Raw genomic sequence first — 14,489 nt, 5'->3', positions numbered from 1 at the left:
TTACTTTTTTTTATTGATGGAATACATATGTTTCTCTTTAAATATAGATCATCAGTTCCAATTAAGATGTATAAAATAAGAGTTAAAAAAATATATGTCTTTGCATTTTGAATCCTTTTAAAAGTCAAAGACTAAATAAGAAAGAAGTGTTAGAAAATTATACCCCCTGCGGGTTTTTTTACTGCTTATATCCTCATGGGGTGGGGGGGGGGATTTTATGTATTTAACTATGCTAAAGTTAAATAAATGTTAAGTAAATGTAAAATATTCTTTGTTTTACGTGGAAGAATTATATTTGACCTAATATAAAAATTATTTATGTTGATTTTATAAGAATTAATGCCAAATTATTTACTAACTTATTGTAACCAAAAAATATTTCAGGATTATTTCGTAACAAAAGTACCGCGGATTTTTTGTCCAACAAAAATATAGCAGATTTTTAATTGACTGAATTGTTATGACTCTTGTGAAGATAGCATGGCTTACTAGATACAGATACAGAATACAAAATTAGGTATTAAAACGGGGAATCATCTACTAGGGCTGTTCTAAAGGAAGAAATCTACGTTAATCATTCGGTTAAAGGAGATAGATATGGATAAGATTCGTATTTTTTGGCATATTTACCAATTTCAACAGAATAACATCATATTTCAAAAGGTAATGTCGACTATATGGCATTTGATAAATGTGTTCTTGACTGAATTTTTATTGAAACGTTACTTTAGGCTTTTATTTTTTATTGACAAACATAGCTTATTTAATTTTAGAAAAACTTATCCTAAAAAACGAAGTTATACTTTAATTGCGCCTTTTAAATTTCAAATTTGAAATGAAACTTGTGAAAATAAGGGGATAGTCATAGATACATGATAGATAAAACAGAAATTCTATCCACTTAGAATGTTCGTAAAATGCATATTTATATATCTATGTACTTTCACCAAACACCGAATTGATTGGGAAAAACCAAGAAGCACACCTGAAAAGCACAATTCAATTTGATTTTTAAGAAATATTTTCAAAATTTTAAACTCCTAATACCTTATATTTTAAGACAAAAAAACAATTTATCTTTCAGGCTGACAGAAAAGTCGTGGGCATAAATAATTTTTATTCATGTCTCTATTCGTGTACCAATAAATTGTATATTTTAGCATTAGTCATCAAGATTAAATATATGCAAATATCATCTATCTAATCATTGATGTGCATTAGTTTCCTCACATCTCCAAACTATCAGTAAAGCATATGATTACACTATTTTTATTACAAACGAGCTCTTCCCCTTTGCCTTATTATCATCATTCATTAATCTCTTCTTTTTATATGCTATTGTGTCTCTTTGCGATTATGAAACACCTAATATGACAATATGCGAAAGTGAAAGCACCCCTAATCATTAGGTACCTTATCTAGATATTTTAGAGTAAAAAGTTTTTTTGCGGATTTAGAATATAAATTGTAGTTTAGGGGAATTTTTTGTTATTAAGATTTTACAATTTCTACAACAACTTAAAGAACTATTGATTTCTAAAAGATATCATCAAGATATTTTTTCCCTGAAAAAAAATCTTTTTCTTTTACAAATAAGTAGTGATTTAGGGATGGAACAATAAACGAAATATTTATCTTCTTCCTAACCTTTTTAGTGAAATTTTGTTGGGTTCTAATTGTAAATGTTTGGGGGAAAGAAGTTATCTTACCTCCCTGATACATATGTTAATGTCCTAAAATTTGAAGCTATTAAATTAAATGATTTTACTTTTGATATTCAAATTCAATTTAGAAATCTCCGCCTATTTAAAAACAGGGACATAACTTCCTGAAAAAAAGGAAGATAAAGATTTCAGTGATGATTTTGTAAAAAGCGTGATAGTTCATGGATTAGGATATATATAGCCTATATAGGTACTATGTAGTATCTGAAAACACTGTTTTTTAAAATTTGTTTTATTTACATTTTTCCATCTAATTTGGTTTATTCTGAAGAAAAACACCCTACCCACTACTAGACTTACTCTTAGTCTGTACTTTTCTAAATACTATTATTTATTTAGAACTTTTGTCCCTTGTTCTTATCGTGTATGAATTTTTATCATTCTACATACAAATTTAAAAGGATAAATAGTGGGCGTATACTAAGATTTGTCCATCTGTCTGTCTGTTTTGAAATAGTTTCCCCCTAACATCAGGGATATATTTCAGTATGGCTATCAATCCGATTCATTTTCCCTGGATTAAAACCGGTTGTAAACCATACTGATGAAATATGTACACCATAGATATATACATATGTCGCTAGATTAAGGTTATAAAAATAATGCGTTAAAAAGATTATTTGAAATACTATATTTTATTTTCAGAATAACCACTCTATAACTAACCTTAAAAGTACAATAAGTAAATGTTATTTACTGGCTTTACTTAGCTTCTATATTACCTTTGATGTTAAATATTCTTATCAAATTTCCCCAGCCTGTCCATTAATTTTTCTGTTTTTAATATTTTCGTGAAATATCTTTTATTTCGTTTTTAGTGCTTGATGTTTCTATCCTTGTTTGAAATTATTCATCACTTAATATTATCCTTAGAAATTTATGTTCCAGATAATTGTATCCAAAGGGGAAAATAGGGATTCAAGTTTTATTTCGAAGTGCAGCTACGAACAATTTACTTGTATTTTTGCCTACAAGTCCGATAAGACAAGATTAGTTTCTATAAGCACAGCAACTCTAAGTTTTGAATTGTCTGATTGCCTGTCTGTCAGATGTATTACCTTTTAAACAAGGAGAAAATGGAGCTTTAAGGACTATAGAAGCTTAGTTACTCTATGATTATCAAGGAGAAAAAAAAACCATTCCTAGATGTTCGACATGTATTATTTACTATGTCTGTTTGCAGATTTTTAGGCAGAGAAGAAAGGGAATACTGAATCTTTAGAATTATAGCTGCACTATATTTTATTTTATATCTGTTCAATTGTCAAAGAAAGTAAAAATTCATATTAACATCTTTAGAAATTTCTTTAGATTCAAAAGAAAAGATAAAAGCACGTTTTTAACCTTATTTGTTTATTTTTTTAAATTGTTTTCAATACACTTGTCCTTGTTATTTACTGATAAGAATTCCCCTGTGCGTCTTTTTGGTCAATTGGACAACATTAAACCCACTCTAATGTGACCATTTCAGAATTAGGGTGGTTTAGATTTTTCTTAACTTACTAAAAAATATATTATTTAAAATAAAAATATATTAAAGTCAAAGTAGAATTGAAAAAACAATTATGATTCGTATTATTGAGTCCAAAAAAAACTTGTTATATGTCGGTCCAATGCTATTAAAAAAAAAAGACAAAAAAAACAAATAATATTTCTTTTTAAGTTTTGACCACCCTATTATTTAAGTATAATTTCTAAACTTTTGTATTTATTTTGCTCTCTATAGTAGCAAGCTTCCTACCCCTTCTTATTTCTTTTACCAAGACTATTTTAGATGATTTTTAGGTAGCTTATCTTCTTCCTAGGCTTAAACTTAAACTTTTCTTTCTTTCTATTTTCAAAAGCCATCAATAAAAACTACTTCTAATTTCCAACAATTGTTTTGAAGAGTGTTTTTATAGCCTAAATTAAACTACCCAAGGAGCAACGTGAAGCTTTTCTAAAATTGAGAGCCAGTTCAAACTGCTCTAACCGGACAAATAAAAATACTAACTATTTTATTTATTAGGATAACTTTAACTTTTTCAATTAGGTTATATTTATCAGTTCTTGCTGTTATTCTAAATTATTTTCTATGGACCTTAAGTAAAGAATAATTTCCCTGTTTAATATTCTTTAAGTTTAACCAGATTTCTCCCTTATTTACAGGGATCAAGGGATATCATTTTCATACTCCCAAATTCTGCCTAGGATAGCTGGTAAAGGGAAGATCAAACCTTGTATTGATATTCTGTATGATTATTTGAAATATGCGGCGAGTTCAAAACAAACCAACAAAATGAGAGATAGTTCCATGATATGCATGAAAATAGAGTAACAGCAAAAAGTCTTGTTTTCTATTGAGATTATTTTTTTCAGAAAACGTAAATTTTTTGCATTTGCTTAAAATAACAATAAATAACATACAAATAGACGTCACAAAACTACATTTAAGCATTTCATTATGTAGGATAAAACCAAGTAGCGCTGAATATCAAATGTGAAATTTCTTCGGTTTTAACATTGGTAAATATGAATGGGGTATTCCTATCCAGTTTTTTGTTTAGGAATGAATATTTTTTGCCCGAGGGAATAAATGATGGAGCGATTTATTCACTACCTCAGGGAGAAAAAAAAGAATATTTACATACATATTAAGGGGTCGTTTATGTGAGAATGAATGAACACCCCATAAAGTAAAACCCATACCGTGAAAATTTTTGGGGAATGAAGAAGTTACAATATAGAGTTCAATTGGGAAAAAGGCTTATGAATATGATACAGGGATGGGACAATGGGCTTTGTTAGAATTTTTACCCTCAATTTTGATTTCCTTTGGAAGAGGTGACCTACACCTACACAAAATAAATGAAGAACATGTTTACAACTTTTTAGACATTGCACCTCAAATTATATTAGTGGATGTGCTTCTAGAATTCAGGGGCTCTGTGTTCTAAGGTGATTGGAGTGGCCTAAAAAACAGCCCATAATCATCTAAAGACTTTAAAAGTAAAGTAGCCTGAATATATGGAAAGCTTCCTTAAAATTGCGCCTGTTGTTTAGCGAGATCTTAACGGACAACCAAAGAAGTATTGATACTTTATAAAATAGGTAAAAAAAGATGGGATGGTTATTGGTTAATCATGTTATATTTCTGTATTTATATAAAGCTTATAGTGGGAGATAAAAAAAAGCACATGTATAAAATACCAAAAATAGTAAATAATTAGAATGGTTCTATTCTTGGATTGTGTTTATTTATATTGTTTTAAATAAAATTTGTCTAGAGCATAAACTGTCTACAAATTAACATCTAAAATATAGTTACAGAAAATAAAAAATGAAGAAGAAAAAAAACAATTTTATGCCCCTGTCAAAACTGTTATCATTCTGTCAAAATGTAATTGTATTGGTTCATGTCGACTGTATGGCTTTCATAAGTGACCATGGCTGACATTATATTGACATAATGATATTCTATTGATATTATAACTACATAATACTTATGTTGCCATAATAACTTCATTGTCATTGTTAAAAGTAAGAAAAAATGGAACCACTCTAAAATCTGATCCTATCTGTTACGATTTATTTATTTGAAGATGATACAATAACATTTCATAGATGTACCTATTATTTTTTTATACTGTTAAAATAGTAAAAAAATGTGTCTTTTGTGACTCAATCAAAGCATTTTACTACCTTAGTGATTCTTTTACATTTTTTTCTGTATCTAAAAAAATATTTTTAAGAGTTACATTTACTTTGATTATCAGTATAATACAATGGCGTGGCCTTTTAAATTTGTTAAAGCTAGTAATGCAGGTATAAGATACTAAAATAAATCAATATTACTCAGTTCTGATGTTTAAAAATCTTCTTTTGGTGAAAAGAAATTTAGATTATTTTGTTTTACAATGTACATAAGAGTAAAAGTTGAGTATGCCTACCAAGTTTGTTTTCCCTGTAAATCTTAATGTGCTTTATGTCTTGTGAAATAGTTCCAATATAGGGTGTTAGTTCATTTACATCACTCAAACATAAAAAAGAGCAAATAAATTATTTGGCAATTTCCTTTATTAAAGTATCTAGTCGAGCACAGACTCCCCTCCTCCATTAATTTGAAATTAAATGTAATTAGAATAGAAATATTTTATAAAACGGCTCATTCGAACAATGGAAATAGCAAAAATTAAAAAAATAGAAAAGCTTCGCTTTTAAAAACTATATTTGTATTAGTTTCAAAGAATGTCTTTTTAAGTTATTCATCTATATAAATGAAAACGGTCAAAGATAATCGGGGTTTCGTTACCATGTACCTTTATTTTAGTTTTCGAAGAAAAAAACAAAACAGCCTGTTTTACCAAAATACTTTTATAATATCCTTAGAATATAAATATACAAGTTTAATATATAAATATTTTTATGGAAATAGTTACTTAACAAATAAATATTTTATTATATTTCAGCCAATTTAGAAGAAATTTTGCTTGCTCCCGACAAACTTTGTGATGCTGAGAAGGCTAAAAGGTAATTGACAGTAAACATATATTCAATCTGAAGAAAATTATTCTACCAGAAAGTTTCTAGCCTATCTATACCGATTATTTAAATTTTTTTTTACATGGATTGAAAAATAAAAAAACTTAGGTACACTTTCATTGCACGACTGTTTTCTTAAAGCCCTAATATTGTGTAGTAATGAGTTTGCCTGTTTATGGGCAAAGGATTTACTCTTCTCTCTTACTATTATTTCCTTGTCTTAAAGGGGACTATAGGTACTTGGTTTCTTTTCGTTATGAAGTGATTTGATCCACAAAATGCTGCCTAGGTTGTATGTTAGGTTTTAAAATTGTTTTTATAACCTGTAATTGTCTCGGTACTTTATATTGAGTTCTGGTAAAAAGGAATATGTATATTTGTCTAAAATCAATTTTTTGCCTCAATTTAATCTCTTACGTCTTTTTTGTCCTCATTCTTAGTAGGGGTAGAATTTCTATTAAATAATAATTAGACATTTATTTATAACATTTATTTTGGTTTAATAGGAAACTAAAAGGCCCATTAATGTTCTAACATTTGTTGTTTTTTGCTAGATGTTTTATAATATGCTTTTTATTTTTATTTCGTAACAATGAAACGTAATCATCCTTGATTTTACATAACTACAGACAAACATGTAGACGGCTTTGGATTTAAAAATAGGTTAAATTAAAATTTGCAGGGACTAATTTAACGTCCATTGTCTTATCCCTGTATCTGTAGATTGTAGCAGACTGTTCTGTAACATAACCTGATTCAACAAAAATAAACACAAAATTAAATTGGAAATTTGTGGCCATTTCTTCAGAAACATTTTTTATCTGAAGAATAAGGACAATTACTTCCAGAGAAATAAACCTTTAGGAAGAAATGTCTTTTTATTTGATAACTATTATAGCAAATTATTGTACACTTTCATGCACTTACACAATACATTTAGTCTCATCATTATTGATTTGGACCGATGAGAAAGTTTTTGGCATAATGCATTTTCTTCAGTTGAAATATACCTCTCTGAATCTTATAGAAAAGTTTGTAACTAATATTAGAAAACATTAAACGTGCCCAGACTAACAGATTTTATTTTATTAGTAGGAGCGTAGCCGTTCTAATAAAAGGGTGCTAGTGTTATAATAATCTTTCAAATCTTATGTTGTATGTAGTTCTACAAATATATCTTTCAGACAACCAACACTTTAAATGCACGACGGTTTATCTAAACTATTAACTGTGCGCCTATGGTAATAGGGTGCGACTGCTTATAGCCCATTGCATTAGTATTGATGTCACGTACCTGACATAGCAGCAATGCAGTAGAAGCAATTTTATCATCTTATGTTATTATTCGAAAAACCTGATTTGCTCGACAAGCCAAAAAAGATGTAATTTTGTCACTTAAACTGAGAACTTTATAGTGACACTGCATTTCATTGCAAGTTGTGTTTATGTCAGGGAAAATATTTTAAAGGTGAAATTTTGAAGATTAAAGAATCTATGTTCAGATTACAAAGTTGATAAAGTAAACAATTATACAGAAAGAAATATATTACTATATAATTCTTACTTGATGCAATAGTTAAGTTTAGAGATTTACTTTTGTGTAAATTACAATTGTTTTTTAACATGGACGAGAGAATCCAACTGAGTGAAACTCGTATTGTAGTCCAAATATAACTAACAGGATTTGGGATGTTTATAGAGTTAATACACTATGTCTAAATTGGGTTTTCATCTAATTATGGAGAATAATATGCTCAACAAATATTAAAATTCCCAAACAATTGATCTTTTTTTTTAGTTTGGCAGCTGATGATGAGAATCTGAAGAATGTTCTGGAATCCACATGCAAGTAAGTTCACAACTATGAGTAGCTTCGCATTGGAGTTGGTTAGTCAGAAGGACTACCTAGTGATACATCAAGTATCTCTAAAGGGATTAGCCCCTTTCATATTTTTTTTATCTTTAATTTCTTCAACTAGAAGAGGTTTTGTAATTTAATGTAACAATGCGATTTTATTTAATTTTGTAATCATGTTGAAGTTTTTCCAATTGAAAAAGGTTGCGTGATATAGCAATAAATTATTGCAATATGTTTGGAATTATTATGCAACTTTGGATATTTTAGGGGGGCCGTTACGGACAGAGAATTAGGTATAATAGACCAACAGACTAACATAAAAAAAACGTAGAGTAGTCTTCAATTTTAAAAATTAAATTTAGTACCTAATTAAAAATGTTTTAGAAGATGTTGTAACTTTTTTTTTTTATGAATAAGTTTAGACTGTATTTTTAACCTTAATTCCTAAAACTTTAAAAGTAGCCTTTCTCCTAAAACATGTTCTAATCTATTGAAAAATGTTTTAACATTAAGTGCATATATTATGTAGTATTTTAACTTTAGATTGACTCCGTCAGATTTGCCTGTTCTGTACAAATTATTTGACAAACATGTTAACAAGACTGCATTTCTTAACGAGGTAAAATAATATTTTTTAATGATCTTAACTTCTTACTGTTAAAAATAATTTTTTTATTTAGTATAAATTGATACTCTGGAGAGTATTGGACCCGTATGTACGCTACAACTATATAATTAATATATAACACTATGTAATACTATATAACACAATAATTATTACTATACAGAACCCATACATTTTTTTAGTATCGATTGATACGCTCTAGGGTACTATAGAATACGCTGTAGAAAAGTTTATAAAAATAGTAATATTTTATACGTTGTAGGGTATCGGAAAATACGCTGTAGAAATGTTTCTTGATTTAGTACTATTTCATACGCTGTAGCGTATCAGACAATACGCAAGAGAATGGTTTATTAAAATAGTAACTATTCATGCGTTCTAGGGTACGAATCTGTACTGTAAAGAATAATTGAAACAGACACCATTCGTGCACACCTCTCATGGAAGTGTTTCAATGCTTGGTCGTTTTAGACAAAGATGAAATGTTTCTATTTATGCTCAGCTTTATAGTTTTGTTTTTTTTGTAATTATGACTGACCATAGTTTTTATTTTTAAGGATAATGTTTAGTCCTAAACATCTTTAAAGTCATTTTTTTTACTAAATTTACATTTAAATTAATGTTTTATGGCTCTGCTTGGTATGTTTGTTGATATAACAAAATGTATATGTACATATAATAATCATATATTATAAACTGATCTTTCATACAAAGTAAAACAGTTTCACACTCTAGAGGGTAACAACAATTGCGAAGGAGGGTAATGAAAAATTACTTCTACCGTACTGAATTTTATTCCCAAGAGCGTATTGGATAATACTCTACAGACAAATACATTATTTAGTACTACATTTTACTTCACAGAACATTACCTAATACTCAATAAAGCATTGAAAACTTCCTTGTATCGTAATTAGTTTTTTTTCCTAGTACGTACGGATTGATACTATACATTAATGTGAAGAATATATAGTATTACCTGATGCTAAAAAAAAAAATTATTTTTAACAGTGTATTTAGTAAGTTTTAGTGGCCTTTCCTTATGTTTCTTAGTATCTCTTAGGAGTCTTAATCAATTGTCTTAATTTTAGATATCTTTTTACTGCCTTGGTTTGCTTTTTTTTATTTGCGAACTTCTATACATCGAGACGGACAGGAAGATTTGTATTGCTGATGCTCATTAGTTTGGAGAATTATTTAAATAGATTTTAGAAGCCTATCTGATAAAGCCATCGGTATTGTTAATTAGAAGAATGAAGGAACAGAAAGGAGTATTTTCTTTCACATTCACGTTAAATTTGCATACATATTACCTGAGTACAATTGTTTAATAAGAGAGTACTTTTTATACCAACCTCTTAATCATTACCTTACCTTTCTATCTTTTTATTTTTTTTTTATTTACAGGTGAACGCATTTTACGTAGCAAACGGTGGTGATGAAATCAAGCCTGAAGATTGGGAGATTTTTATTCAGGTATATTTACTTATCTACTAGTAGCATGATTACCCTATGGAAAAGTTTACCTAAACAAATATTTCAGAATATATGTAATATATTTTGTTTTTATTACCACCTAACCGTCGATGATTTACTTAAAAAACGGGATAAACCATGTCAATAGTCAACTACACACGCTTCGTTTTTTATTAAATGAATAAGTTGGGGTACAATGTTTGGCACTTTCGATATAAGTAAATGATAATAAAAAACCCATAGAATGCGATAATAACTTCAGAAAAATCGAAGAAAATAGTTTTCATACTTAATTAACGTTTTTAAGTTTTTCTTCAAAAAGTTTAGATAAGATGCCTTTAAAAGTCGTCTATGATTTTGTCAGGGATAAAAATGTAACTTTAAAATAAGAATTACAACATATTTTTTCAATTAGTACAACGTAAAATTTTGAACATTTTATTGATCAGTATATTTTTTAAAATGTGAAGTAGAAACCTGAATATTTTATCATGAAAATTGTGTTATGATTTGATTGTCTGCTAGATTACAAGAAAAAAGATACTGACAGTACTTGTTGGTTCTTTTAATAAAATTAGGTAGATTACTTTCAGAACCCCTCTTTTTGCAACGTTATTTCAATAGAACAGAGCCGTAGTCTTAGTGTTCTCAATATCTAGACAGCCAACCATTGTTTTAGAATTGTTCAATTTTTTTAACTTCTGATAAAAACAGAATTAATGGTATTTTTGTAAATATTATACCTCCAAGAAATGGCTATACTTCCCAATCATATGTTGTGTGATATTTAAGAGGAATTATTTTGATATAATGTCATTAAAATATTCGTTGAAAAAAGTGCTATTCTAGCTTATACTTCACATTTTAATGTGTATGATAATTCAAATAAAAGATAATGAAGATTTATATTATATTTAATTCTTAAAATTATAAAGAAAAACCTGGAAACAGTAAAAAACTGACTTTATTTTATTGACGTAGGGAAAATTTTGTCAAATATTTGAATAAAAAAACAATATTAAACAAAATAAATTATTTTTGATATAGTCACAAAAAGGCTTAATGAGTTTAGGAAATATTTCATTCACTAATCATGTCATTTAAACTCTATTTCACAGAATACAGTGTAAAAAGATGTTCTCGTTTTAATTTTAAGTAATTTCAAATGCATTTTAATACCTTTTAATGATTTATTTTTTGAAACATCTTTTTATAAAATGTTATTGATTTTTGAAGTTATATGTTAGAATGTTTTTAAATTTTGTTAACATTTTGTTTTAAATGTAGAAAATTGGTAATTCTAAACATTCAAAAAATGATTTTATTAAATTTTCATCACTTAAATTGCATGTTTGATGAAATTTTCAACTGATAATTCAAGAAAAATCGTTTAAGTTTTATTATATTTTACTTTGAATTGTTAAAAAAATATATTATTGTCAAAAAAGGAGAAGTTATGTTTTCCTCAAAAAAAGACCTAAAACATGAAAATTAACACGTGTAATGAGAATTTTTTTCTTTCAGGTTTAATTTTAAGTAATTATTGATATTTTTTGTAAAAAGGATTTTATATAAAAAGTTTAAAACTCGAGTTATGTAGTGGTTCTAAAAAAGGTTGCGAATTTATGCAATTTTCTTGCAAAAAAAATTTTCTAGGATTTTAAAAATAGCAAAGGGTGTTATTAGACGTACTTACAGATACAATTGCTAAGTCATTTTGGCCAAACACTAAAATAAAGTTTTGACATCTGAGGGTCCAACCGTGTACAGTCATAAATGATAGAATAGTTGGATTATTTCTGAGCATGCAGACAACAAAATACTTCAGTAAATGAGTTAAATATGTTTGTAAAGACATTTAACATCTGTGAGATGAATGCCTCAGTCCAGGCTCTTAAGAGTTTATTCAGAATACGCGCATCATTATTAATTATCTTAATATGTAGAATAAGTCTTGTAAATAAAAGAATTTTAAATTTTGTTGAATGTCTGCCTGTCTAGCTGTTATAAGATATCTTTCAAGACAAAAAACACATTCTAATACTGTAGTTTATTGGATTTGTCTGTAAATACAATTTATCAGTTAAGCTGTGTGAGAAAACAAACACATCAAACTACTTTTATACATAGAAAAAGACTGTAAATAAAAGATTTTCAAGTTTGTTGAAGGCCATGTCATGGTTTTTCTTTTCACTGGCACTCATAGGCTGCAAAAATTTAAATAACAAGGATCAGTGTGTTTAGTTCATGTGTAGAGTTGTTGTAAAGATATTAAAATAGTATTACAGCAAAAATAGAATAACGTTTTACTTATGATTATGTTGCCTTAACTTATTATATTGGAAGTATTTGAAGTTGTATTTCTTATGCATGTTTTTATGGACTTAAGACATACACTAACAATATGGCATTGGGATAAACCTAATGTCATTGGATAAGATATAGAGTAGTTGCACTACAACTTAAATTGAATGTTGATATGAATAAATTGTATTTGTCATAAAGATGAAAACTTAAATGATCATCTTCAAACCAGAGATCTTACTCTGTGCATAAAATAAAAGGATTTTCCTTTTTAGGACACCAAATAATCAATGTATACCCCCATGCCTCGAAAACATAAGATTATTTTCATATAAAACATGATGCCTCTTCAATATTTTATAAAAACTCTTATTTTTCATTTGAAATAAGTAAAAACATGAACAAAAGAAATCAGAGGAGTAAAATTAACATTTGATGATAAATTCTTGCATAAGATAGTTTATGTTAGATCAAGGACACTTTTTGAGCACTGCAATGCTTTCAAGCCATTCTACGTTTGGCCTTGTAACATATTTTGTATAACTAAAAATATATGGAGGAATTTTAAACCTGTAAAAAAAGTGGGAAAATGACAAAAAAACTTTATTTGCACAATATTTCTATATTGTTTATTTCAATGATGAACAAGTTAGAAGATATTATATAAACCCCAGCTTAAAAATAAAGTATTCAATTAATACGTTTTCCAGTACGTTAGGGTCTGGTTAGTTACAAACCATATTAATATTTGTATCAGTTATTAGAGGAAATTTTAATAGTTGTTGTTAAATTTACAAATAAGAAAGAATAGCCATATAAGAAGTATTAGTGAGGTTTATTTGTTGTCCGTTAAATATTGATCAATTTCTTCATTTTATAAAAGCTTCACATAGGTCCCGAAATGGTGTTTGTTTAAGTTAATTAATTACTGCAATTCCCTACCCTGAATGCATGGGGTATAGCCGCTAGTAAACAAGTATTTATTAGGTAATTTGTTCTTGTTTATAAAAAAAAAGATTTTATGCATTCATTAATGGAAAGTTAATCTTGCAAAACTTACAATTTTTATAACAAGAAAATATCCCAACTAAAAAAAGATGTGAAACTGTTTTGTCTTTAATTTTTTATTAGTCTTACTACTGGTAAATAGAATTTGTAATTTTGTGAGGATATTTTAACAAAGAAAATACATTTTTTTTAAACAAAAATAGAAATAATTGAAAGAAAATTTTGCTAAGTGCCTAAAGTCATTATTTCAAAAATCTTAAGTAAAGCACAAAAATCTCTACTTTAATTTACTTCACTAGCTTAATTCATCACCCTTTCAACTTATTTTCGTTTGTGTTTTTTGGTCAATATAGAATTCTTACATTTATAACTCCATGTCGGTAGTTATACCACACCATCCAAATTGAATCTGCATTCTCAAACTTTAAATTTGTTAAGTGGTCCAAGTTTTAACTAGGGAAATGGCACCTCAAGAAAAAACCTCCACATTTATGTCACGAAAAATTAAAGTACCTTGTTTTTGTAATAAACTAGTCTTCTTTGTTTATTACTTCAGATTAGATTAGGTTATAGTATTGGGTTGTGGGTTAGGGCACCACGTGTATGGGGGCTCCTCTTATTTTCAATTAATAAAAAAGGTGGTGGGGATGGTTCAGTGCTCAACAGTTCAGTGCTCTTTGAGTAAAAACACTCCAATTTTTTTAATAAGCAATGAAAATAAGTAGTGTAGCATAAACAAATTATAGATACAGATATAAATAACATATATTACATCAGATTGGAAGATAAGTAAGTAGAAGGTCCCTCTTAAGAAACTATTATAGACAGATTGTAGGTATATATTAGCTGCGAGAATAACAAGTAACAAATGATAACTTAAGTACCAAATTTTAAAAAATGTTTCTATTTAGGTTTCAACAAATGTTCTAACTCAATTGTCTAAATATGACTCTGTAAAAATAGTACTTAGGTA

The 14,489-nt window shown here is 27.9% G+C and overlaps 1 protein-coding gene across 4 annotated transcripts in view; it reads left to right on the top strand.

Moving 5' to 3' along the window:
• The window catches only part of LOC145334304 (phospholipid-transporting ATPase ABCA1-like), a 107,420-nt gene that overhangs the window by 16,862 nt on the left and 76,069 nt on the right, over positions 1 to 14,489 (top strand). For all 4 annotated transcript variants that reach the window (XM_080179708.1, XM_080179707.1, XM_080179706.1 and 1 more), the window contains exons 13-17: positions 6,173 to 6,233; positions 8,044 to 8,094; positions 8,647 to 8,722; positions 10,136 to 10,204; positions 14,428 to 14,486. In XM_080179708.1, the coding sequence (XP_080035834.1) occupies positions 6,173 to 6,233; positions 8,044 to 8,094; positions 8,647 to 8,722; positions 10,136 to 10,204; positions 14,428 to 14,486 (316 nt within the window). The remainder of the gene's footprint in view (positions 1 to 6,172; positions 6,234 to 8,043; positions 8,095 to 8,646; positions 8,723 to 10,135; positions 10,205 to 14,427; positions 14,487 to 14,489) is intronic.

This window comes from Acartia tonsa, chromosome 12 (assembly GCF_053477335.1).
Source record: "Acartia tonsa isolate MP-2025a chromosome 12, ASM5347733v1, whole genome shotgun sequence".
In the NCBI taxonomy this organism is placed as follows: domain Eukaryota; kingdom Metazoa; phylum Arthropoda; class Copepoda; order Calanoida; family Acartiidae; genus Acartia; species Acartia tonsa.
Note: the sequence above shows the minus strand (reverse complement) of the source record. Positions and strands in the feature narration are given on the sequence as shown.